The sequence below is a fragment of the Harpia harpyja genome, chromosome 2 (assembly GCF_026419915.1).
Source record: "Harpia harpyja isolate bHarHar1 chromosome 2, bHarHar1 primary haplotype, whole genome shotgun sequence".
NCBI classification, from domain to species: Eukaryota; Metazoa; Chordata; class Aves; order Accipitriformes; family Accipitridae; genus Harpia; species Harpia harpyja.
The window spans coordinates 28900942-28925316 of NC_068941.1; the positions used below are offsets into that span (position 1 = coordinate 28900942).

The 24375-nt window shown below is 44.5% G+C and overlaps 1 protein-coding gene across 9 annotated transcripts in view; it reads right to left on the bottom strand.

The window, feature by feature from the left end:
* Window positions 1-24375, bottom strand: part of EPHA5 (EPH receptor A5) — a 204402-nt gene that overhangs the window by 69522 nt on the left and 110505 nt on the right. For 8 of the 9 annotated variants that reach the window (XM_052774023.1, XM_052773983.1, XM_052774016.1 and 5 more), the window contains exons 4-5: window positions 22936-23091; window positions 16726-17061 (exon numbers count right to left, since the gene is read on the bottom strand). The exons of the other annotated variant lie outside the window; for it this stretch is intronic. In XM_052774023.1, coding sequence (XP_052629983.1) covers window positions 16726-17061; window positions 22936-23091 — 492 coding nt within the window. The remainder of the gene's footprint in view (window positions 1-16725; window positions 17062-22935; window positions 23092-24375) is intronic. 9 annotated transcript variants of the gene reach the window in all.

The following is a 24375-nucleotide window of genomic DNA, read 5'->3' on the forward strand; positions in this document are numbered from 1 at the left end:
TGTCTAACTTCTTGTGCATCACTCTGATAAGAACTTCATATTACTTCTTTCTCCTGCTAAATGAAAGGCATGCTGACCGCATAGGCACATCTTACCTTGTATCTCAAGAAGGATACCGCTATCATCCTTGCATGGTTTCCAGCGGCCACTTAGTCTTGTATCTGCTGCATAAATATGGACCGCGACTTCCCACTGCCATCACTGGGGTACTGCTCATTTTAAAGCTGCTGGAGCTAGCTGCATTCTCTTTTGTTTATTCTGAGACTATGGCCTTTAAAGGCTGGATGTGACATTTAAAAGGGCCATTAAATGTCATATCCTCTCTCGACCATGAATCTTGTCTAACACAGCAGTATATTACAATCTTAGTGATCTAATTCTCGAGATCATCTCTTTACTGACAAGACCTAGGATGGTCACTATGATAAAGCTCTGGGAACTCAAAAAAACATCTCAGTCACTGACCCAAAAATAAATCTGATGCTCTCTGCTTCATCTTTTCCTCAGTAAGGCATGTCAAATCATATACTACAACTATATACTAAATGACCTGGGCAAAGGGATTTTCAGAAAATTGTGGGGAAAAAAAAAGCAGTTTTACAAGACAGTGCATTGCTAAAAGAATGAAAATCAAAATGATTATACTTTCATGCACAAGATAATCTTGCTTTCTCAACACCCTGGGGAAAAATTTATGTTTAGAGCCAAAATTTTTAGAGCCCAAACAGAAACATGAGCAGCAGCTGTGAAGACATCCAGAGGAAAAAGTGGGAAGATCAAATCTACCTGAGGCATCAGGCCATACCTTGCATTCATCTGCATAAGAGACTATTCACCAACTTAATCAGAAATAGCTTCCATACAACTAGGACAAGAATTTGATCCACTAAGGGAAGGGCAAATGTAATATATCCCTCCAGGTACTGAATTAGCCAAAGCAATGAATGAAACAGAAGACCACTTGGACCTATGGTCAGCTGCAGATGAACACAGAAAAAATTTACTCTAATTTTTGAAGAGATCCTATCTATGGTCTTGTACTGTTCAGCAGTCCTCATCAGGAAGGACTCAGACGTACACCAGGATTCAATCCCTTACCCTGTATTCCCGCACAGAGCACTAAAAAGTAGTCAAGAAACGTGGGGGAGAAGCGGAGGACACAAATAAACTAAGTCAACTTTATGGCTCAACCTCGACTCCAGTGAAGTGCAGCGTCACCAGACCCTGGTGGCTTTTGGTCTCTTCCCAGCCCTGCTGCTGAACTGTTGGGTGACCTCGGGAAAAATCACTTCAGTCTCTCTTCCAGCCTGTAAAACATGCAGGAGGGACATTCATGTCCCTCACAAAGCACCACGAGGTTCACAGTTAACACGTTCCGCTGAAGCGCGTACAACCTCATCTTTGGCAGTAGCTTTAGGCCTGTGGCTGAAACGATCTCTGCACTGAGATCCTCCTTGTCCATCCCTTCCCAAACACATTTAATTAAAAAGCTCTAAGCGCTGAGCTGCTAATGATAATCTTTTATTGAAAATCTTCTTCCCTTGGCAAGTTGTTCCTGTCTTATCCCTAGCCGTGACTTCCAGTCTTGCTTATTTCTGCAAGAAGCTGCTTCTACCTATACTTTCTTTCATGGGCTGACAAGACAACAGGTTTAATCTCCAACAATTTTTTCATTTAAGGTTGCAGAACCCTGTGCCTGTGACATGTGGCTGGGGTTATTTCATAGTCAAGCCTTTTCCCAGCGGCTCCCAGGAGTCCAGGTTTCTCTCCTCCGATGCTGGCATGCAGAAATACCCTGTGCAACAGAGCTCAAACGGAGATGAACACTACTCCCTCCTGGCCCTCACCAAATTTTTTTCTTTTATGCGTGTATATAAAACAGGCAGTGGTGCATACTGCAGCCAGCAACAGGGAAACCTCTGGAAATGCATAAATATCAGGGACCCACAATGTTATTGCAGCAGGGCTATGGGAAACATCTGGTGCCTCTCCAAGTGCTCTCCTACCACTTGGCAGAGCAACCGCTCAGATGATGGGAACGTCTCTCTGACAGGCTCTTAAGTCTCCTAAACTAGATTAATCTACAGCATACAGCAAAGTTACAGATACTTCCTAATAGTCTGAAGTGCCAGCTCCCATGATAAATATAAGCATCCTATGTGCAATTATGCCTGTTTCTTAATAGCGTTAAGATGGCTGCAAGATACTAATTACCAAATAAGAACTTTGCAATTATACTCCATCAAACCTTACTCCTGACATAGCTACTTCTAAATAAACAGGGATTTTGGTTTCAACATCACTAAAGAAAAGGGAGCTTTCTCCTTTGATCCATTTTAACTTTCCAAGTGTGATCGTGGAATTACAGAAAAGCAAAAATTACCATTCGCCGAAGTACTGCCAGGGCTTCACTGCAGCCGTTTCACTGCTATTAAGAAACATTGTTAGCACTTTTATTAATCAGTGGGAGGAATGATGTTATCTGAAATGAAAGCAATCTCACTAGCTAATTCCTGCTATTCTCCAGCCACAATTTCAGTGTTTGTCATGAACTGTTTGCAGACTTACATTTAATTAACAATACTGCAAGATCCAAGGTATTCCCCGTGCCTAACGCCGATGTCATTAGACAAAACACATCTCTTACCTGCATCGCCTGCAGAGATACTGGCAAACAGCTTACACAAGTAAAGAGTACAGAAAAGCTTCTTTCCAAGGCACGTGAGAGGGACGTAATGAGAGAGTCGTGTCAAAGCCACTCAGACACGGAGGTACCGTCCTTGCAGTGAAGTAAATGGCAAGGTCCCTGGTTGACTACAGTGGGAAGAGAATTAAGCCAGTGCTGAGCAATTTATACATCTCCCCTTTCAGTGTTACCTCCTGACATTAAAATAAACAGACATCATGGTCATCTGGGTCAGAAGCCAGTTAGGTGAGATTATAACGAGGATAACGTGAACCTAATCCAAACCATTCTATGATTCTAAGCGTGGGAACCTGCAGCATTAAACACAACGTGAAAGGATGCACTAATGGTAGCAGTATTTTTCCACTGTTCACACGAGCACAGAGACAAATGTTGCGATCTGTCTCTGCCTTTTCTGGAGTGCTGTTTTATGACACAGTTAATGATTTGGCAAAAAAAAAGTAATAGCCTTGTACCGCAGCAATTGCAAATGATCTTTGCCTTCCATCTTAGAAGATGAGTAACGGAGGCCTGTGTTTGACCCCTTTATGAGCATTTTACTTGTGATGGGGGGGAAGTTGGAATAAACACCTAAAAATAGAAGTGCGCAAATGATGCCATGATGTACAGCTACCTTGTTTACCATTATCCATAGCCATAGATTTATCACTGTGATCTTAACACATGCTGTACATCTTCTCTTTCCTCTTTTTTCCCCCTTCCCTTCTAATTGGAACTCAGTCTGTGAAATTTAATTAAAGCTCTCATAAATACTGCCAGTGAGTGCACCTTTTTTCTTCCAAGTAACTACTAACATCTTCGAGAAGACCTCATCAACCCCTGATAGCATATAGACTAATGTATCTTCTCACACACCCTGCTCAGGACAGGGAAGTCAATCTTCCCACCTTCCACATAATTAAAGTCACCCACATTATGTGCTTTTTCTTTGCCACTCCCTCCCCTTCTCCGACACATGTATCACCCTGTCATCAGCTCCCTTCCTTTCATCTGATTTATTCTGTTTCTAATCACTGAACAAAATCCAGTGCTTTTGAGAAGAGCTGGAGCAGTCCTAGGCACAGCTCAGCACCAGGTTTCCTTTTTCTTGCCTCCTCCCATGTTATATTAAAAGACAGCACTTTTAACTCTCCTTTAAAAGGGATTATTTCCTGCAATCTACAGAGTTTATTCATGCCTGCGAGTGAAAAAAAATACCTTCTTCCATTCAGGGTAAATGACTGAGACATTAACAATGAAATTCAATGGTACTTCAAAGACTCCTTTGGGCCCTAAAGGTTATGTAGGGCTGCCCGGGGACTGAACGAAGCCCAGTTAACCCAACGGGCGGCTTCATTTGGTCTGTGAAAAATACCCGCTGCTTCTCTTGGAGAGGAAAACACTCCTGGATTCAGCCAAACGGCAGCTATAAAAAAGTCTGACTCGAGGCATCTCTCAAGTTTTCAAGCATCCACCTGGCAAAGGGAGAAGGTGGCTGCTGTGCGTGCTGGAGCACTGCTCCGAATGTGGCACCGAATCTCTCCTGCTATGGAAAAGGGCACAGACCTTCCAGGATCAAATGGTTTAGGAGCCACATGCGTGCCCCGTCCCCAGAAGTACATCATTACTTCTATGAGGCAGAGTAGCTGGAGCCAGAGACACGGAGGCAGGAGACCTGAGAGCCCCATACTTCAGATATTTCCATATTCTCCTATCAAACCACCAGCGCAGCCCCTCTGGCACCTGCCTGGGTCTCAGCCACGGGGACCGGGAAGCAGAGGGCTGGATGACCCCAGACCACAGCATCCCAGTGGAGGACAGCCTGACACAGCCCCGTGCGGCGATGCCCCTGGCTAGGAGGCAGCCAGTCTCATGATCCACGTTCAAAAGTTGAGAGGCAGAGAAACCAGGAGGGGCCGCTGAAATCTTTGCTAAACTCTCGAGAGGATAAACAAAGTGTCAGTGTCTTTAGCACTTCATTACTGTTATCCCTTGATTTTGTTAAGTGCTTTTTTTGGACCCTCATCAGTGAACAGTTGCCAAGCCACCCTAAATACTATTACTGCCAAAGGCCAAATAAAACACAGTGTATTTACTGAAGAGGTAGCAATTGCTCTCCTGCTGGATAGAAAGTCAAAAGGATTGGGATTTTAGTTACATTTAATCACCTGAGCACTAGAATTTGTACCCACTTGGAATGAACACTGTCACATTATTAATGGCTCCGTTTTTAGCAAACAAAGCACAGTTCACCAACGAAATGTATTGCAGGCAATACCTTGCACTCAGCTGGACTTGGATCAAAAATTGTCTTTCCTGACTGATGGTGTAAAAGAGGGAAGAAGGGAACTGTCACTACTGCAATTAAGACTTGGGAGCAAACAGACCCCACGCCACACTTTTCCCCAAGCTATTCAGCATACTTTAGCTCACTAAACATTTTGGATAAATATACTGTTGACTGACATTTCTATTTTTCTTGCTGCCGTGAAATTGAAATCACAGCAATACTGAAAGCAATTCAGAAAAACAAAACAAAACAAAAAACCCCAAACCAAAAAAAAACCAAAAAAACCCACCCCAAAACTCAACAACCCACCTGTCAGCCCATCTCCAGTAGACTCTGACCAGCCTCTCTTATCTGCTTTTAAAGTCAGTGTGGCAAACAGGTTAGGAAACATCTCCAGTGCAGCTCAGGGCTCCAGCCCTATGGGAAGGGCTCAGCAGGGGCAGAGGAGCAGCAAGAGTCCCAGCCCTGGTGTGTGCCCTCAAGCCGGTCACACTGCAACTCCATGCCTCAGTTTCCCCATCAACAAACCAGATGCCCGAAAGACCTCCCTGATGAAAGGCGGCACATAAGTTGTAAGCAATGAAATAGTGATTTACTGACATTAGGCACCCCTTCCAATGATGCTGTATCCATCAGGTCTGGACACAAGAAAGCTGAGCCAACTTGCATTTATTTACTGCATTCATTTGCATAACAACCATGTATTTCCCTTCTGTATTTTGTCCTAAATGAAGAACCGGACGCTGTACAAGCTGAATTTAAAATAGCAGTCATCATTCGTTGACTAATATCAGAAGATACAGGAACAGTGTGAGGCCACGACAGATGCACAATTATTCTTTGAGCACAAGCAATACTTATCAACTGCCTGACTACTTTATGGCGAGTTGTTTTGTTTTATAGAGATGTTCTGCAGGGCTTGCAAATAGCACTTGAAGCGCTGCAAGGCTATCTGACTCTGGCATAAGTCCCCTTCAAAGCCTCAGCCAACATGTAGCGGAGGGTTTGGTGCATCACCTCCGCAGAAAGCCCAGGGCATTTTGTCCTTCACGCACACCCAGCTTTGCTAGTTGCTGTCTGCAATTTTGGAAAAGGCAGAGATGGGTCTGTGCCCTCATGTGCATCCTTGCCCAGTCATCCTCCACCTCCTTTCCATCTCCTTGCAGGGACCAAGTCGCACCTGGTACAAAGAGACGTACAATAAATTAAATAACTCGGTCATTTCTGCAGCGACAGTCTTCCAGTTTACTGAACTGGGTGAGAGCACCTCTCTGTGGAAACTGTCTTTGCATGGCCAGGCATTTAGAGGCTCACACCATAAGTCTCCAGCAAGGTCAGTGAGCGATTTCACGCTCTTGGTGTCACCCCTCAGGAGAACAAGGCAGAAGCACGGAGCTGCATGGTTTAATGATCCAAGGCAGGAACCCATCATGGGGAAGGCAGAGCCCTGGAGATGACAGGATAACGGTGCGGTGCAGATCAGTCCCCTGTAATAAGCCACACTAATGCTGAGTTGTGTGAAAGACAACTCAGGAGATAGCACAATTAGTAACCTACTTGGCTGAGCACCACCTTCTCTTCTTGGATTGAGGCAGATTGCAGAAAGTTGGGAAGAAGCTACGAAGGAATTGCACACAGGGTCCCATAAGCCCTTGCAAACCAAAGGAAGGAGGGCAAGCCCAGTTTTCTGCTTTTACCTGATTCAACATTGCTTCCTTTCATTTCATTTAGGGGCACAGAGTAAAGATGCACAAATTTTGCACAGCAGGATGCAGAAGCACAATGGGCAATTGCGATGTGTATTCCCGGGAAAGCAGCAAGTGGGTGCTGGTGCCTTCCACTGGCATTTTCCACCTAATTCTGCAAATTTGCTTTTAAGGCATCTTCGTCTCTCTCTGCCAAAGGTCCTGCAGAGCTAAAGGGTTGGGAGAAAAGGGCCCCCTCTACCACTTGACTTGCCCACCACCCCTGGCCAAAACCCACAGGGAGGATTTTGCCAAACGCATAACAGAGTTTGCAAATTTTTCCATCAATTTCCACAGAGCAGCACTCTCTCCAAGGCTTGCCCAAGCCAAAGCACTTACAGGATCAGGCCGGCGTGCTCGGCACCTCTCGGCAAAGAGCAATGCATCGCCTCAGCTTGCTGCATTGCAGCAGGAAAACCCTCACCCAGTGCCACCATAGCCAGTGGGTGTCCTGCATTGATTCATACAGGGCCTTTTGATCAGACCCCGTATTCTTAAAAATTATCAAGCCTGAAGAAGCAGGAAAATAAATAAATAATAACACTTTCTTTCAGGTGATTTCTATTGTACTGACCTAGCCGGAAATCCCATTAGTTACTTGCTTTGATCAGGACTGTTCTACCAGGACCAGGAGATGCAGAAAGGATTCCGCCATACCAGCAAATAAGCACATCTGAAGTGCTTTTTAATTAAAGCCTTCCAACACTTGAGCTTTTTGTAGTATTTGCATGTAGCTGAACTTTGGCCCAGCTGCAGTGGAAGAAATACAGTTTATTGCTGGGCTGTCTGTCACCTTGGCGCTGCTCTTGGCTATCCAGGTAGACCTCTCCAGCGCTCTCCCCGCTCTGCAGCAAAGAGAGGACGGGCAGTAAGCTGGGATAAAGCACTAGCCAGCCCTGTTACTGCTATTACATTAACTCTTTGCAAGAAATACAAGTGCCGGAAGTAGCATTTCAGATGTCTTTCAAGGAACGAGCAAGGGGTTTGCTGTTGAAGTGCACTGTAATAGCAACCACAGTAGAAGATGTGGAAAAACCTTCCAAGCCTCCCTGAAACACACCTCTCCAATAACAAGCAATCCACGGGAGAAAAGCATTTCAGCCTGACACTGTAAAATACTAATTGGAAGCCTGTAATTCATGGACTATGCGAGCTGGAGCTCAGTTTGGATACAGCAAAATCCTTCCCAAGATGCAGAAGCCAGCCTGCTCCGTGTGTGCAGACACCAGGTGAATCAGCAACCGAGGGGAAAAAATCTGGCCAAATGAACAAATAAATAGACAAATTACAAACTGCGTATTAAGGAGAGATTGGGCTCAAGGCAAAAGAAAGCAGGCAGGAGGAAAATAGGGCCAGAAAACTGTCGGGTGGCCTTGCAGCACAGAGAGCCACCCTCTTTGAACACAGGCCCAGCTAGCATGCAATTTGCTATGAGGGCAGCAAGAGCGAAAGGCATCTGAACCATGTGAGCTTTACAAAGCTGCCGCAGATAATCACATAAAACAAGGATGGGTAACCTCCATCTTCTGCCTGGCATGTGCCCTGCATGTTTGTACACACACACAAATGCATACATGCTGCCATGTGTGTACTTACACCTTCATGCTCATTCAAATTCATGTTATCAGCATGTTAAGTTGCATGGGAAAGGACAAATGCCCTGTGAAGTCACTATACCCTAAGCGGTGTTTCTATAGCACAGCTCACTCAATGCACAATTACTGAAACACAAATGTTTCGAACTACTCTGGCTCCTCCACCGTTATATTTAACTTTTGAGGGAGATTACTATAAAGAACTGTCCTAGTTTCAGCTGGGATAGAGTTAACTGTCTTCCTAGTAGCTGGTACAGTGCTATGTTTTGAGTTCAGTATGAGAAGAATGTTGATAACACACTGATGTTTTCAGTTGTTGCTATGTAGTGTTTAGACTAAAGTCAAGGATTTTCCAGCTTCTCGTGCCCAGCCAGCGAGAAAGCTGGAGGGGCACAAGAAGTTGGCACAGGACACAGCCAGGGCAGCTGACCCAAACTGGCCAACGGTGTATTCCATACCATGTGATGTCCCACCTAGTATAGGAACTGGGAAGTGGGGGCAGGGAACCGCCGCTCGGGGGACTGGCTGGGTGTCAGTCGGCGGGTGGTGAGCAATTGCACTGCGCATCATTTGTACATTCCAATCCTTTCATTATTGCTGTTGTCATTTTATTAGTGTTATCATTATCATTATTAGTTTCTTCTTTTCTGTTCTATTAAACTGTTCTTATCTCAACCCGTGGGTTTTGCTTCTTCTTCCCAATTTTCTCCCCCATCCCACTTGGGGGGGGGGGGGGACGGAGTGAGCGGCTGCGTGGTGTTTAGTTGCTGGCTGGGGTTAAACCACGACAAGAACTTACTTGGTATGGTAAAGAAACAGCAGCCAGAGAGCAAGTGGGACGTTTATTAAATGCCTACATGTCCTCTGCTATTTCTCGAACAGCACTGGAAGTATGTTTACATTCTTTTTTGGTTATTTTTGAGTCCTGGTGTCTTAAGAGCACTTTCAGAACTATCATCTCTACAGAGTGTTAAAAATCTAAAGCTACTTTTAATGCTAAAATCAGAGAAATAACATATCAGACAAAGGAATTATCAGCTTGCAGACTGAGACTAAAGAGCTGAACAGGATTTTATTAGCAGTAAAATCCAGAAGCTGCATTCACAGGAAAAAAAATAATCTATACATTGATGTCATCTGGGCAGTGAAACCATTTTAGATGCTTTACTTTTGCTCTCTGCCAAGTACTGTGCTCAGCACAATACAAAAAGAACTCCTTGGCCCCAAAGACTGTGGTTTAAGGTGATTAGAATTAGATTAATGTAAGATTACTTGGCAATCCTTTAAAAATATGCCAGCAAAATGGGAAATAAAATTTTAAAACAGCACTATCACTCTTGCAATGTAACATCAGTGGTGCTCTGCAAAAACACAAGTTTCTTACAGCTCTGACCTTGTGAAGCTCTTACCACACACAGCCTGCTCTACGCTTTTTGGAAAATGTCAGTATTTGCTCCTCATACACCTCTAAAAATCTAGACTTGGGCTGCCCAATCTCTGCTACTTTAGCCCAAGCCTGAGGCTATGTTGCTGGTGGTGATCCCAGCAGCTCTGGGATATTATAGGGAATCAGTGTCAGTCCTGCTGGCTGCAGCACCTCAAGTGGGGTATTTTGGGCAGCTCTTGCTCCCTTGTACCCAGCTTCATGGATGGCACCATTTGGGTGCAGTCCATGGATAAATTTTCCCCAGGTGTAACCTGGCATTTGTTTTTTGTAGCTCATGCAACTGCGTCACAAGAAGCATGCTTTGAAGGAGACTAATCACTTCACCATAAAGATATTTGTCTTGCTGCCACTGGGAGATGGTAAAACCTGCACCCTACTGCACAACATGCAATAGGTGTCATTGGTTGAATCTCATCATGAGAACTTCAGCACCTTTCGCTTTCCCTTTTTTAGGAGGAAGATAGATGGGGACAACTATTTCTTACTATTTTTATTTTCATCTATACATAAGACATTTTAATTTCATGTCAAGATTGAAAGGTCTGTCTGTAGATGCAGGAAAATGCTTTTATTTCATCTTTTAATGTCCTCATGTATCAACAACAGGGCTGTCTCACACACTTCAAGAATAAAAAAGACCTAACTAAAAGTTGTACTGTAATTTGGGGGATTTTTTTTTTCATATTCCAAAGAATTATTTCAATATTCAAGCATGTATTTCTAATACTCCAAGTATAACAAAAAGACTTTTAACAAACTATGAAAAAGTAGCAATTACCAACTGGGGAGTTATAAATAAAACTGTAAAATATTCAGCTGATCCATAATTCATTTGGTAGCAGACACCCAGCCATCTGGGCTGGGGTGAACTCACGACTCTGGAATAGGATGGTGGATGAAGATTTTGCATTCAGAATAAATGCAGCCATCACAAAAAAAAAGTCAAACAATAAACCTTTTGTGCAACAGTGGCCTTCAACTTTGCTCTGCCAGTGTGTCTGTTGTTTAACTACCTACAATCACATTCCCTGATTACATGTGACCATGCTTCAAAAATAAAGCAAAATATTTCTTGAAGCTGATTACCAGCATATGCACAGGACTTCACAAATGAAATTATTCTCTCTTCCTCCCTGAACACTCACTAGCAGCTCAATACTCATTTTTGCATCTCTCTGGACACGAAGGGTGTTCACAGCCAGCAGAAGGATCCTGCTGCAAGGAGCAGCCATGCTGTCACGCAGTACAGTGCAAGGTACGCCCCAGTTTAAATGGAGACCATGGTCTTCGAGGCAGTACTAGTTTACCTCTCCTTATTAAAATATCCCTGTATTTGCCCATCCTGGGATGGAAGATTACAGTTTGCTTTTAAGACTACATCATTCTAGGTTAAATGCTGCAATACCTGTGTTAATACTCTGGAAGCTAGTGCGGCATCTCTAAATGACAGTGCTTTCCAAATAGATGGGCAATTGTAAGCCTTAAACCCTCTATTTATGCCACTAATAGCTCCTCTCTGACCAATGTGAATCTAAAGCACAGCTTAAACTATCAGACATACCAAATTCATATAGGATGGCCTGCGGCTGCTAAAATTTTCTTGGGAGTTCATAAAATGATTAGACAAATTCATGGGAGAAAAATCCATTAAGGGCTATAAAGCACAAAAAGGTTGTCCCCAGAGGTTGGAGAGCGCTCTAAGGAAACATTGGTATGTGTCTGCTTCGTGCTCATACCCTTTCTATTGTATCTGCTACTGACCACTGCTGGGAAGATGATGAAGCTGAGTGGATTGAGTACTGTTACAATGGACGTTCACAGGCAAGACCTGCTCACCACCCTGGCTGCAGAAAGGGAGTTTTCCAAAAATAAGCATCTGCTTAAGCTTTTGCAGGCCCTGGGTCAGCAGTTCTGGTTGAAAAGTAGAGCTGCAAAACCAGTCTTGCTTCTCATGTGAGATGCATCCAACATGCTGCACCTACTGGAACACCCTCTTTGAAATGTTTTGTTATTCCTAAAGAAAATAAGCAAGCTGCCCCCCTCCCCAAGCCAAACCAAACAAGCCTGTGAGACTTGAAAGTGGCAAGAATCAGACCCTGAACATTACAGGACTTAAACCTGTCCATTCCCAAAGGCAATCTCTGAAACATGCTTCCCAGCACAGCCATCTTCTTGCCTCATTTTCTGGTGTTTTCCCAGACTGTGCCAGGGCTGCAGTCTATCGGTTTCAAGAGCACGCAGCTGCTGACATAAGATTGCAACAAGCTCTGTGTTGCAGGTTTCCCTTTCCAAATCGCCCCTGGCTGCTTTTCAAAGACTAATACATCCCAAGTGCTAAGGAAAACACCTTCCTTGCTCCCCCTGCACTGCGGCATCCCAGCCTGCACAATCAGAGCGTGGATCATGGCTCTTAGCACACCTCCCTGCTCCGAGAGCTTTCCAGCTGCTCCAAGCATCTAGTGGGTTTTTTTGGTCAAGCAAGAATCTAGCCATGCCTCCCAGGCAGCAGTACGGGTTGCCAGGTCCTGTCCTCCAACACCTTTGCTTAAATAGCGTTGCTGCACCACAGGATGCAACTTGTATCTCTGGTTTGGCCTCAGGCATGCAGACTCCTTGAGGCATTAGACATGTTAACTCCTCCTCTGTTAGCAAGCAGCACGTTTGGATCTTTCTTCCCCTTCTCCCCCAAAAGGCTCAAAAATATCACACAGGTCACAGAAGGGGATTGAACGCTAGCTTCTGACTTTTCAAACAGAAAACAGGCAGGGGTCTTATCTGAAAACACACACAGAGAAGGTCTTTAAGTGTAAAGGAGTCCATGGCATTTAGGATGCCAGCAGGAGAACCACCCCACTCTTACACCCCCCACCTCCAGGCCAGCTCCGTGCCTGAAGCCATGCCCAGCATGGGAGATGCTGGAAACTAAAAGCAAAGAAAATTGCTTGGCTGTTTAGGCTGGCTTAAAGTGAATACTCTTGGCAGGTTTTAAGCCTAGAAAGATTTTAAACATTGCATCTTCCCAGCGTGCCCCTACAATGATACAACAGGCGCTCAGGCAACCATGAATCACAACTGCTTGCTCCCTACGGACCCATTACGAGACACACGTCTCTGACCGAGACGTCATGGTAGGTGCTTTCTGTATACAGGGCAGATAAGATGAAAGACCTCAAGGGAGATGCACATCTCTGTCTAGAGTGACAGCGTTACTTAATCATCCAGCTTGGTGAAATTGCTGAGAAAAAAAAAAACCATCATGCAGTTGCCACTTGAAAAGCAAACTTCAATATTAGCGGCACACGCGGACTGCTCTTTGGAAACCGCCTGAATAGGTGGCAGTTTCAAAAATATGAAAACTTGAGCAAAACCATGAGCAAGAAAAGGATGGCTAACTCAATCCCATCATTGCCACTTATGAATTATTCACTGGGCTCCAGCCCACGTGCATGAGGTACACTTTTTAATGCGCTGTGAGAGTGCATTACAGATGGCTCCCTGCCATCTGTGCTGGGAAGTCCCTTGGGCACATATTTTGCAGCAATCCCATAGGTGAGAACGATGCTTTGGCCAACCCACGTGCCTGTGAAGGCAGTAAGGTCCTCTGTCTGCCTGCAGCAGCTCTAGGGTAGTCATGACGGAGGCCAGCACACTTTCCACCTCCCCTGCCTTGTGGCATTGCTCACCCTTTCTAGATACATGTTTTCCAGCAGAAAACATCTACAAAATCCCACAGAAACAACAGAGGTTTGAGGATTGCAAGAGGGTGACAGGGGAACTAATCCTGTATCCGGAGCCTAAGGTCGCTGTGTCCCATGTGGACCGGTACCATCCCAAGTACCATCAGGTCCCCAGGGACTGGGGGAGCAGAAACATGCTGGGGTCACCAGCTGAGATTAGCTGATCTGCCTGCCTCCTCTTGTGCACAAACCATTATTGTTTCCTTGCTGTATTTCCAAATCTGATTTCAAAAGTTCAGAGGAAAATTACATCAGTCTGAAAATGCCAGATTGATTGCCGGTGCCAATTCTTTTTCTCATTATTTTAAATTGGGGAGAGAGGAAGGGAGACAAATTATTTTGGAGAAAAACACTTTTTTTCCAGGAAGCAATGCCTTTGAGAGACCAAACCAGAGGTAGTTTCTGCTGCGAAAAGCTCCCATGCACAGAAGAGGTGGTGCACGCTCAGCACCCCACTGCCTGTGCATTCTTTGCAGTCCTGAAATTAGCATGGTCTTTTCGGGACGGACAAAAGCCAAACCAACAAAACAGACCCTGGCATTTCTCTGCAGTGCTGGGTTAGTGAATACCTACCAGTGGGACTCCAACAGCCAGACCTATCCCACAGCATGGAATTTTTTCCATTTTCTGCAGCCAGCAGTTCTTGTAGCAGGATTTCTCCTACTGCTCCAGCTGGCCTTGTGTCACTACCTTTAGTGACTCGACTTCATTACACCAGCCTTCATGAAAATATAATCATACCATCAGAAAACCTGTGTGAGGGAAAGGATGAGGCTCCAGAGCTGCATCTCTTGGTGGTAATTTCAGAGAGAAGATGAGTGGGCTGAGACTTCCTGAAGCCCCATGTGCCCTGAGTGGGCTGAGACTCCCTGAAGCCCCATATGCCCTGCCTGCTCTTATTTGAGAGAGGATAGCTGAAGGTGAGGCTTTTTCAGAGATATCCAGCATCTTTGGGCATGGCCAGGCATGGACCACTCCACCTGCACACCTCCATTACTTGCCTCAAAGGACATTTTTTGGAGGCACCTTAAGAAAACAGATATCCACTTGCCATGCTTGGCAGCTAGTCTGATTTGCAAAGTCCCCCTCTACAGCCACTTTATTTCCGACACGGACAAACTGATGATCACCCCTGGGAGTGCTGAAACAGCACATAACTGCGAAGCACGTTTGATGCTACAGCTCCAGCAGACAGGCCTGGTTCTCCTCCTGAACGAGTGGTGGGACTGGCCAGAGACAATAAAATACAGTCACCACTCCTTGCTTTGGACAGAGGTTTGATTCAAACTCCTGCTGAATCAAACATGAGAGCATACAGATGCAACTTAAACAGTACACGGTGAATTAAACACTCATGGCTTGATCCATTAGTATCTCCCTTGATTGCGGCTCCACCAGGGTAAATAGTGAGACTGAACCAGAAGCTACATTTACCCACTTGTCCTTAGCATGAGCCATGTTCGTCACAAGTCTACCATTTCCTGTAACGGACCTTTCAATACAAGACTGGAGATGATAACTGTGCAAGGGAGTTATTCTTGGCTTGATGCACAGGAAGGCAGCTATGAGGATAAATCCTGCTGCAACTATGGGGAGTCTGGGACATAACCCACAAACCAGGACCATTTCCTCACAGTCTGCACTGATCAGCAATGTATCATCTCCTCTCGTGCAGCTACATTTACTGAGGTTTATGTGGATTTAACTCCACACATCAGGGAAAATCCAATGCCAGTGATGAAATACTAATGCAAACCCACTAATAGGAAAATATACTTTTTCCAACAACAGAGTTACTGGCAGCAGCCTTCACAATGGGAAAACAGTAAACAGCATTAGGACCGTGACACCCACTGATCTGCATTGAACAGGTGCCTTCAACAGGTGTCATACTGACATCCACTGATGTTTTGCCAGAAGATTTCCTGCCACATCCATCAGCAGCAACCCCAGCATGCCTTTATTTCCTCTCCTTGAGCTGTATCCGAACGATTTGTCCAACACTTCAACAATCCAGTCTAATTACCAGGACAGGTATCTGATGAAGTGCAATGCCATCGCACTCTCTTGCTGCTGGCTGCCAAGCCCACGCATGTACACCTCGGTAGCAGGAATGAAATGCAGCCCTGCTCCAGCTAGCATTTTTCTGCTCCACAGTGAGGATCTGCTAATCTCCATCTAGCTGTTATGCTGCATACTGCATCAGGTTTCCCAGCTAAGCCTTATCTGTAAGGAGAAGGCAAGGGGTGGCTCCAGTGATCTGGCAGCACAGTCCTCACGGTCCCAAATGCCACCGGTTCACATTCCTGGAAGGGCTCTGCAGCAGACAATTGTCACTGGGGAGGCCTGAATTAAATGGCAGGAAGCAAGCCAGGTAGGCAAAGGGAGAGACCCTAAAACACAGAGCATAAGGGTCAAGAAAAGAAGGATAGAAAGGTCTCCAGGGATTACAGAAGCCATGTGATGTGCCTGGTGTGCTGAAGTGCATGGAAGGAGATGTAATCATGTTTTGCCTTCCATCACACCTCCAAATGACAGGGGACAATGGCAACGCCCTGCCTGCATTCAAGGCGACAGCTATTTTCAACCGCTGGGCAAAGGAGGAGCAGACAGATCTGAGCCCTGGACAAAGGAACAAACCAGTCTACATGATCTCTGCCTGTACAATGCAAAACCAAGAAGGAGACAATATGCATTGACATCTCAGCCCTACCTTGTTGGAGAAGCAGTGACAGCATACTGTATCTCACCAGCCTGAGGCCAGTCACTTTAGCATCACAGTGCAGAAGAGGGATTAAATTTCCCAAAGACACTCAAACCAATTTTTTTAGGGTAACCGTCTGCAAAGTTAGGACTTTTTAACCATTGGCATTTGGAATCGAAATGAACTCTTAGAAATTTCCCAACAGGAGAGGCAACTGTTTTCTTTCTGGTTTAGTGGGTGGATACACCAAAATGCAAAGAAGCGGAGGGATCTCCAAGTAGCTTAGTATAAAAGGAAAAAGCCACAAATCCTAAAAGTGTGTCCTGCTGGAAGGAAACATGCTGAAGACTGCAGTAATTATAACCTATGAGACACAACCACCCCCACACACATATTTGAAGAGGCCACAGTCCAGCCCTCCATGCTGGGGACTTCCACCCATTTCAAAGGGAGGTCTGCACCGGGTCTGACTGGCTCGGGCTCCCACCCCAGACATTTCCCCAGGTTGAAGATCCACTTACCTGCCTGGTTTGTGGTTACATTTACAGACACAAACTGCCGGGTTCCGCGGTTCTGGTCGGACACTCCATTCACTGCCTCAATTTCAAAGGTATAGTTTGTATGAGCAAGCAGATCCACCATCATGACAGAGGTATTTTTCAGGCCGGTTTGCTGGGGGAGGTACCTGACATGACCGCCACACGCCTCACACAGACCTGAGTGTGAGTTGCACTTCTTGCATGCAATATAATAAGACACATCTTTCCTTCCACCAGTATCAGCAGGGGGAATCCATTCCAGAAAGACACTAGTCTCGTTAACATTTGAGATGGCACTCCGAGGAGCAGAGGGGGGTCCTGGTTTGTAAAGTGAGAAAAACACATGGTAAAAACAGTATTGTCAGTCATCCTGCTCTCTACTACTCTCTAGGCTGAAAAGAGATGTCCCGTTGCTCACGTGCCAGAAAATACACAGGGACCATTTGCAGCAGCACCCGAAGACGTGGGAAGATGGGGATTTGTTTTGAGCACTCCCACCTCACCTCAAGGGTCTGTGCTGGGATGCAGCCACCTGCACAGGAGGACAAGACAGGGGGCTGGCTCAAACCCAACAGGAGGAGCACTCCACCCCAGGGCATTGCCTCTGGTGCTCTCCTTGCTCTTCCTGTGAAGGGAGCTGCAAATCTTTGCTCTGCCCAAGTCACTGTCAGCTTCACCAGGGGCAAGATCCCCCCTCCTCACCCCACTGCCACTATATTACTAGCCCTAGGTCCTAAAAAAAGACATGCACTGGGGTATTCACGCCACTTAGGTACTCAACTCAGACACCGAAACTTTCCTCTGCGTGCACTCGCCTCTTCCCATCAGCTATTTGGCAACAGTGAAGCCTAAGCTTGGGCATCCAAATCACACCTAAGTGAGATGCTCAACGTAGCCCAAAGCAGATGGTGATCTACACGGGCCACTGGAAACACAGTCGTATCTGGCTACTCAACGGCAGCCTTCTTGGTCCCTGCCAAGCTCTAGCACGGTTGGTTAGCCACACCACGCTTGCTTATTTTGCCAAGCCTCCCCGCTCAGGATGCCAGCGTGGTGCTGGCAAGGCTATCCAAGGAGGAAGAGCTGCTGCAGAGGCACCACAGCTCCTGCAAGACATGAGCTGTTTTCCTTCATCCTGCTGGAAAAGGCCATGGCTAGGCAAGCAAAGCCCACCTGGAGACACCTTCAAGACTGTTTACTTGCAGAAGGTGCTGCAAGCTTTTTTTTTTTTTTTTTTTTTTCTCCTAACAGGCTTGTGTTGGAGATGAAGGGCAAGCTGCAGATACACCCTGAAGACAATGTGAAAGGACAAGCGGGAATCTCATGCAAGAGATCCACATGTTATATACTCAGGGAATGCTAATGAACGAGGAAGAAAGAAGAAATTTATCAAAGCAAGCCAGGATGGATTTTAGTCACGGCATCACCAGAAGCTATACAGCAAAGACTGGGATGTTTCTAAGGGAGGTAGAGGAGGGAAGGCAACACACTCCCCTTCGGTTTGAATGAAGCTGTCAAAACCCATGAGCAGTTCCTTGAAAAAAGCCCGACAAGTAGCTTCACCAGCTAGAAATCCATATGAATTTAACAGCCTGTCTTAGGCTGTCATCTTCTCATTTTGTTGTGATAATTAAACTCGATTCGTTATTTAAAACAGGCAGTGTTGCAAAAATGAAATTATCTTTTAAACCAGAAGCATTTTCCTCTATTTCCCTTTCCTATTCCCCTTTTTAAGTCTATAAAATTGGCAACACTGATAAAACAGTCACGATTTCGAGTCAAGCTGTTCTGATTCAATGAGAAACCCGCTGCCAGAGGAAATAAATAATCCTGATATGGTTTTTTTTTCTTGGGGGGGGGGGGGGGGGAAGCAGTTGAGGACAAAAGCTAAGTTAGTTTAGGAAACGGCAGATCAGCTTTGTTTTGTTCTGTGATTACTTCAGATCACTTTGGAGCATGCCACTTGCAAAGTGTGCTGTGGGAACCAGCACTATTTAGCTAATGACACCAAGGTACAGTCCAAGTCAGGACTATTTTCTGCACTGTCATACTCATACTGATATAATGGAAACTATGAAATTCATCACTGGAGCTGTGTGGAGTCATATGTAACTCGCACTCAGGGTTTTTTTAATATGTTTTTTAACGGTTAAATTGCCCTATTTTTTCTTCCACTGGATGAATGCCCTTTTACTGCTACCAGCACTCTAGGAAAAAATAAAGAAGTCAGGCACAAGAAACACTTACTGGACAATGTGTCTTTAACAGGGGATAAATTATTACTTTTGTAAAGTCACCAGAGGTTTTTACTTGCTTTGTACAGAAGAGTCAGCTGCTCTTCTTGAAGGCTTAAAAACATCAGCTTCAGTGGAAGTGCTTTGAAGCTAGTGGGACTTCATAACCGATTAAATTAGCATTCTCACAGGGGCTCAGAGAAAGGTCTTTAGTAGTCTACAGATATCTAATAAGATCTACCTGAAGAATCCTGAAACCGCACTTGGGTAAAACTTTGATAAATCACAGCTGCAAGAACAAAACAGTGTTTTACCTTCGGAAGAGGGGGGCCCTACATCTGCTAAGAAGGTCTGTTTTAATTTCCAACCTCCTTTTGTCAAGGACAAAGATATTAGTTTACTTATTTTTTTTTTTTATATATATATATATATATATATATTTAATTTGCTACTTTATACCCTAAGGAGGTAAGATTCACCCCTTCTGCACCACAATTTACTGACCAGAGGCAAATACTTTCTGAACACAAAGATATTGGTATTTTTCTTGACAGAGAGCAAACCTGTTGTTTGCTGATGCACATATTTTAAAATATAACCTGAGAGAGAAACTACCTTCAAGATACAAATATATATATGTACACACTCAAAATACAGTTAACTATAAACTTTTTGCGAGTAGAATACTACACTAAATACTATAAAATCTTCAGTTTGTCCCACGGGTCATACTATTAAAAATATTTCCCCAGTATGCTCTGAACAGCAATAGGGTTACTTGACAGAAATGGGAGGCGAAAAAAAAAGGTGTAACTATGTTTTGAATTTAAAGAGATGTTGTGCTAGGAACTGAAGCTAGGATTACTTAGTTTAGAAGAAACAAAGTGCAATTACTTCCTGGAAGATAAATAATAATATTAAGAGAATTCTCAAATGCCCATCAGGACCAAACATTTGTTTTGTCTGAGGGCAATAATTATTTCAGATTGCATCACAGCACTATTAATTTCAAAATTACCAATCATTACTTACAAAACATGCTTAAGGAACTGGAAAAATTAAATAAAAATGTATTTATATTTTTCCCCCCACTGTACTTAACTGAGCAGTTGACAGTGGTGTAGCAGTTTTCTTTAGTGATGCTGGTGGTGGTGAGGCGACTGATACAGCTTGGGACTGAAAAACATTCACTTTAAATTAGGAAAATGTGATTTTATAGCTATACCAACCGGCAAGGGGACTTTGCAAGTGTAGAGCTAAAAATGGACATTGATGTATTCTCTAAAATTAACTAGATTTCAAGTTGAGGGAATCCTAAGAATATTATTATCTTCCGCGGTAATAAATAATAGAAACATACCAAAAACTTGCAGTATCTTCCCACCAGTCCTGACTCAAGTCTGCCTTGCTTGTGTTTCAGTTCATGATGTTCCCTTCCAGACCTAATTGGACTAGTTTAAAATGTTAGTGTCGCTACGTACTCTTTACTGTCCCTGCCAAAATTTACTACCCCTGCAGATGAGCTGGGGTAGCACATGGGCCCTCCTTATCACCTTCAGCAGAAATACAGCTGGATTAAGACAAAATCCCAAGAAAGGATGCATAGGGCAAGCAACGGTGACTAAAACACAGGGAGAAGGCTCAGATGACCCACTCTGCTTTTGGGGTAGTAAGTATGAATGCCAGCAGAAATGCTGCACCATGCTCAACTGATGCACTGGGGTTTGCAGCGGGCAACAGAATCTGAGCAGTGCCTTGGTCAGAATTAAACCTCTCATCTACCCCAGAAGTACTCAGTACCCTGCCAAGCCATATCCTAATACAGCTTCAGGCACCATGCCTGCACTTTAAACTAGGTTATAGTAAGCTTTCAAAACAAAAAAACCCTGAAACAAACCCACCCAAACATTAAACCCCCAAAGAAACTTAAAAAAAACCCCAAAACCAAACAAAAAAACCAACCCCCCCAAAACAAATATGCATAAAACCCCCAAACAAACATAAAAAGAAAAACCCATGGTATTTGCAGAATCAGAAATTACAGCCTTTACCTACAAGATTCAAATTGCACCAGAAACCTGGGCGAGACAGGCACTCAAATTTCATTTCTTTTTAACACGAGCTGGTCACCAAGCTTGCTTGTGCCTCTCCGAAAATCCTGCCCTATGCTCAAGTCACAGGTATGCATAAACCTTTTTTTCCTTGGGGATAGCAGCTCCTTCCCTGTGCTAATTCACCAGCAGGACACACTGGATTTGTACCCCTCCATCCTGAGAAGGGATATAGAACAACACCACTGATGGTGGGCAGGAGGCACTGTGGACACTGGCAGTCTGGCATAATGCTGTATCAGTCCCTGGCTTTGGTTCTGCCTGCACAGAAAAGCCAATTTTATGTGCATTTCCAGAGCTCAGAGTACTCCTCTCCTTTCCCATTTCCCAATACCACGCTGGACTTCAACATCTCTCGTTTATCTATGTTTTTTCAGTCAGGCCGAGGGGCAAAATGGACATCAAGAAGCCCTGGTATCAAAGTTTTTTTTGATACCCCCCCCCCCCCCACTACTGCTCCAAAAGACACCAGCATATCTATTTAATAAACTGAGAAGTGCTTGCATGACTCTCCCCCCAAGACCACTTTGACCCGACAGCACCAGCTACTGCCACACTGCCTAAGGCTGTCTTCTCCTTCCCTGCAGAACACCTTCTAACAGCCACATGCTTCATGCTCCTTCGGCTCGTGAAAAGTGAACGCAGAGTTCATGGGCCCCGATTCTGCCCCAAGTGCCTCCCGCAGGCAAGCAGACACCTGCCGAGGGCAATTTCCTTTGCGAGAGTGTCTCTCCAACAGGAACAGGCTTTTTCTTTCTCTTTTTGAAGTGCAAACTTGGGAAGCTAGGAAGGACATCTGTATTCACGGGAACGAAGGCACAAAAAGCCACTACCATGCATGCGTGATGCAAGGAAACAGTATGGAAGTCACCTCTGCACTGTTGCCCAGTGGCTGTGAGTGTGAAAGGACTCATAAACCTACTTTTTCCTCCATTGCTTAAGTTACTTGGAAGCTCTACCTGTTCCTGCCCCAGTAGTTCAGCTCCTCTTTGGTCTTTTTTAACAACTTTTGCACCACAAAAATCACATTCAGAGCATGACAGACCCAGCTCAGCAAAAACCTGTGGTCTGTGCTACACTCAGTGGGACTAGCTGGGGGCATGCGAATTGTGGCCCTAAGTATCTGAAACATAAACTGAACAAGAAACTTTCAAGGTGCAGCTGACAGGATAGCTCACAGATGGGAGGAAAAGGGCAAAATTAGTGATTCTTATTCCACCGACTCCACTTTGGACTCGCAAGACCCCAATTTGCTTGTTATACTACCCTCCCCCTACACCAAGGGGATAAGCTCTAAATTTTTGCTGCAGGTTTGGAGAAGCAGTTTCCGTCACAGAGTTTTGAGGCTACCCTGAAGAAAGACCATCTCCAGGCAGCTCGGAAAGGTAGGGGTCTCTCCCTGCTTGTTTACTGAAAATGAGCTAAGAGATGATACTAAGCAAGGCCATGTAGACTCTATCCATGCCTATTGCTTGACAAGCACTACCCATCATTTCCTCCACGTGCACGCCCCACACCAGTACCCATGCACGCACGGATGCGGATGTCTGAATGCCATGCTGCTGGCTGAGTCCGCCCGTGAGTGGATGGCAAAAGACGGAGCATCCCCTCATTACAAAATGCTTCCTGGGTTTAATGCCAGCTTTTGAAGCAAAAGGCTTCAAAAAGTCTGTCCTTGTGCAACTGGGGGTACAGTAGACAAAGCCAGTGACATTACAAGTGTGTCAAGACTACTTCAGACTCTAGCCCAGAGCCTGTAAAAGCACATTAATTAGGATCATAATGTCCAGTCACAGTACAGGAACAGCTCGAAAGGATTAAAAACAACCCTATAAGCACATGCTTACTTGTACAGGCCATTGTAGGTGGGTCTGATTCCTTCCTAAAATAGTGTTCTTCACACAGGCAAGATGTGGATGCTTCATCAAGCGTGTAGCTGTGAGGGGGACATTTGCTGCAGGATGGACTGTGGGGTGAAGCTTTGAAGAACCCAGGTCTGCATACTGTGAAAAGAAGAACCACAGACTAAGCTCTTCCATCATAAAATTAGTCTCTTCACATTTCCTTTTAAAAAAAACCCAAAACATATCTTCAGCTAGAAAACAGACAAACACTCACAAGCTATTTGGTTTGCATACTTTACAACAGTCTATGCCACTAACAGACAGTGCATACTTAAACATCTGTGTGAAAAGAGAATGAGAAGCTGTTGATAATTTTTTTCCCCTAGCATCTGCCTTTGCCGGGTATTTATTTTCCTTGTTGAATGCATTAGAGTTAACATCTTTTGGGCTCTGCTTTAGAAAACATTATAGTGTTTGGGTTTTTTTTTCATTCAGTCTTAGAAAAACAGGTAAAATACATCTTATGGTTTTCGTTTAAGATGTTCTACACCCAGAAATCAATGTCTCAGCAAACAAATACCAACACGGTGGTGGAGGGGATCTCAAGATCGACAGCTTTAAGACATTGTGATAAGGCTACTTCCCTAGGGTTTTTTCCCTGCAAACCTGTGATGAATTTTAAAGTGCTCCATATAAGACAGACTGCTCTGGGTATAGCCTGAACCAGGCATGCTTGCCATACAAGATATTCCTTCCAGCTTCAATATATATGCATTACAAAGCACAAAGACTTGATACAATGAACGATTTTTGTTCTCACAAATATAATATATGGCTAAGGGTAGCTTGGGATTTTTTTTTCTTTTTTTTAAAATAATTTGAAGTGAATACAGTAATATCTTTTTTCCAGCCTCCTGAAACAAGTACTCTTTCACCTATGCAAAGCGCTCTGTAACTTCACCTGTGTGCGCACACTCAGCCAGGAGCAGTGACAACCACAGGTTTGCATATATTCACCCTGGCTTTAGGAAAAAAACAGCTGGCCCTGTAATCGTACCATTACATGTAGAATTACAAACCCACTGTTAGCAAAAGGAGTAGAACATGATTTTCTGTTTGTCTTAAAAAGCAGAGACATGGAGACATGTTAAAGCAGCTCCAAAGTGCTGCTACGTTTTTTCCTTCAGAGAGGTTCTAAAATAATTCTGCCCAGTATGCTATCAATGATGCACAGGTCTGCTATGAGACTTACAGAAGTTACCTGGAAATCCCAGAGCCTTTCCATCTGCATTCAAACCTCCCCAGTTGTAATTAGCTTGCAAAGAAAATGAGCTCACAGCAAAAGCATTAATCTTATCCCACCAGGAATGTCCCAGACAATCACAGCACTAAGGTCATGTGCTAAAATTCAGCCAGTGATGACAGAATTCATCTTCACTGTAG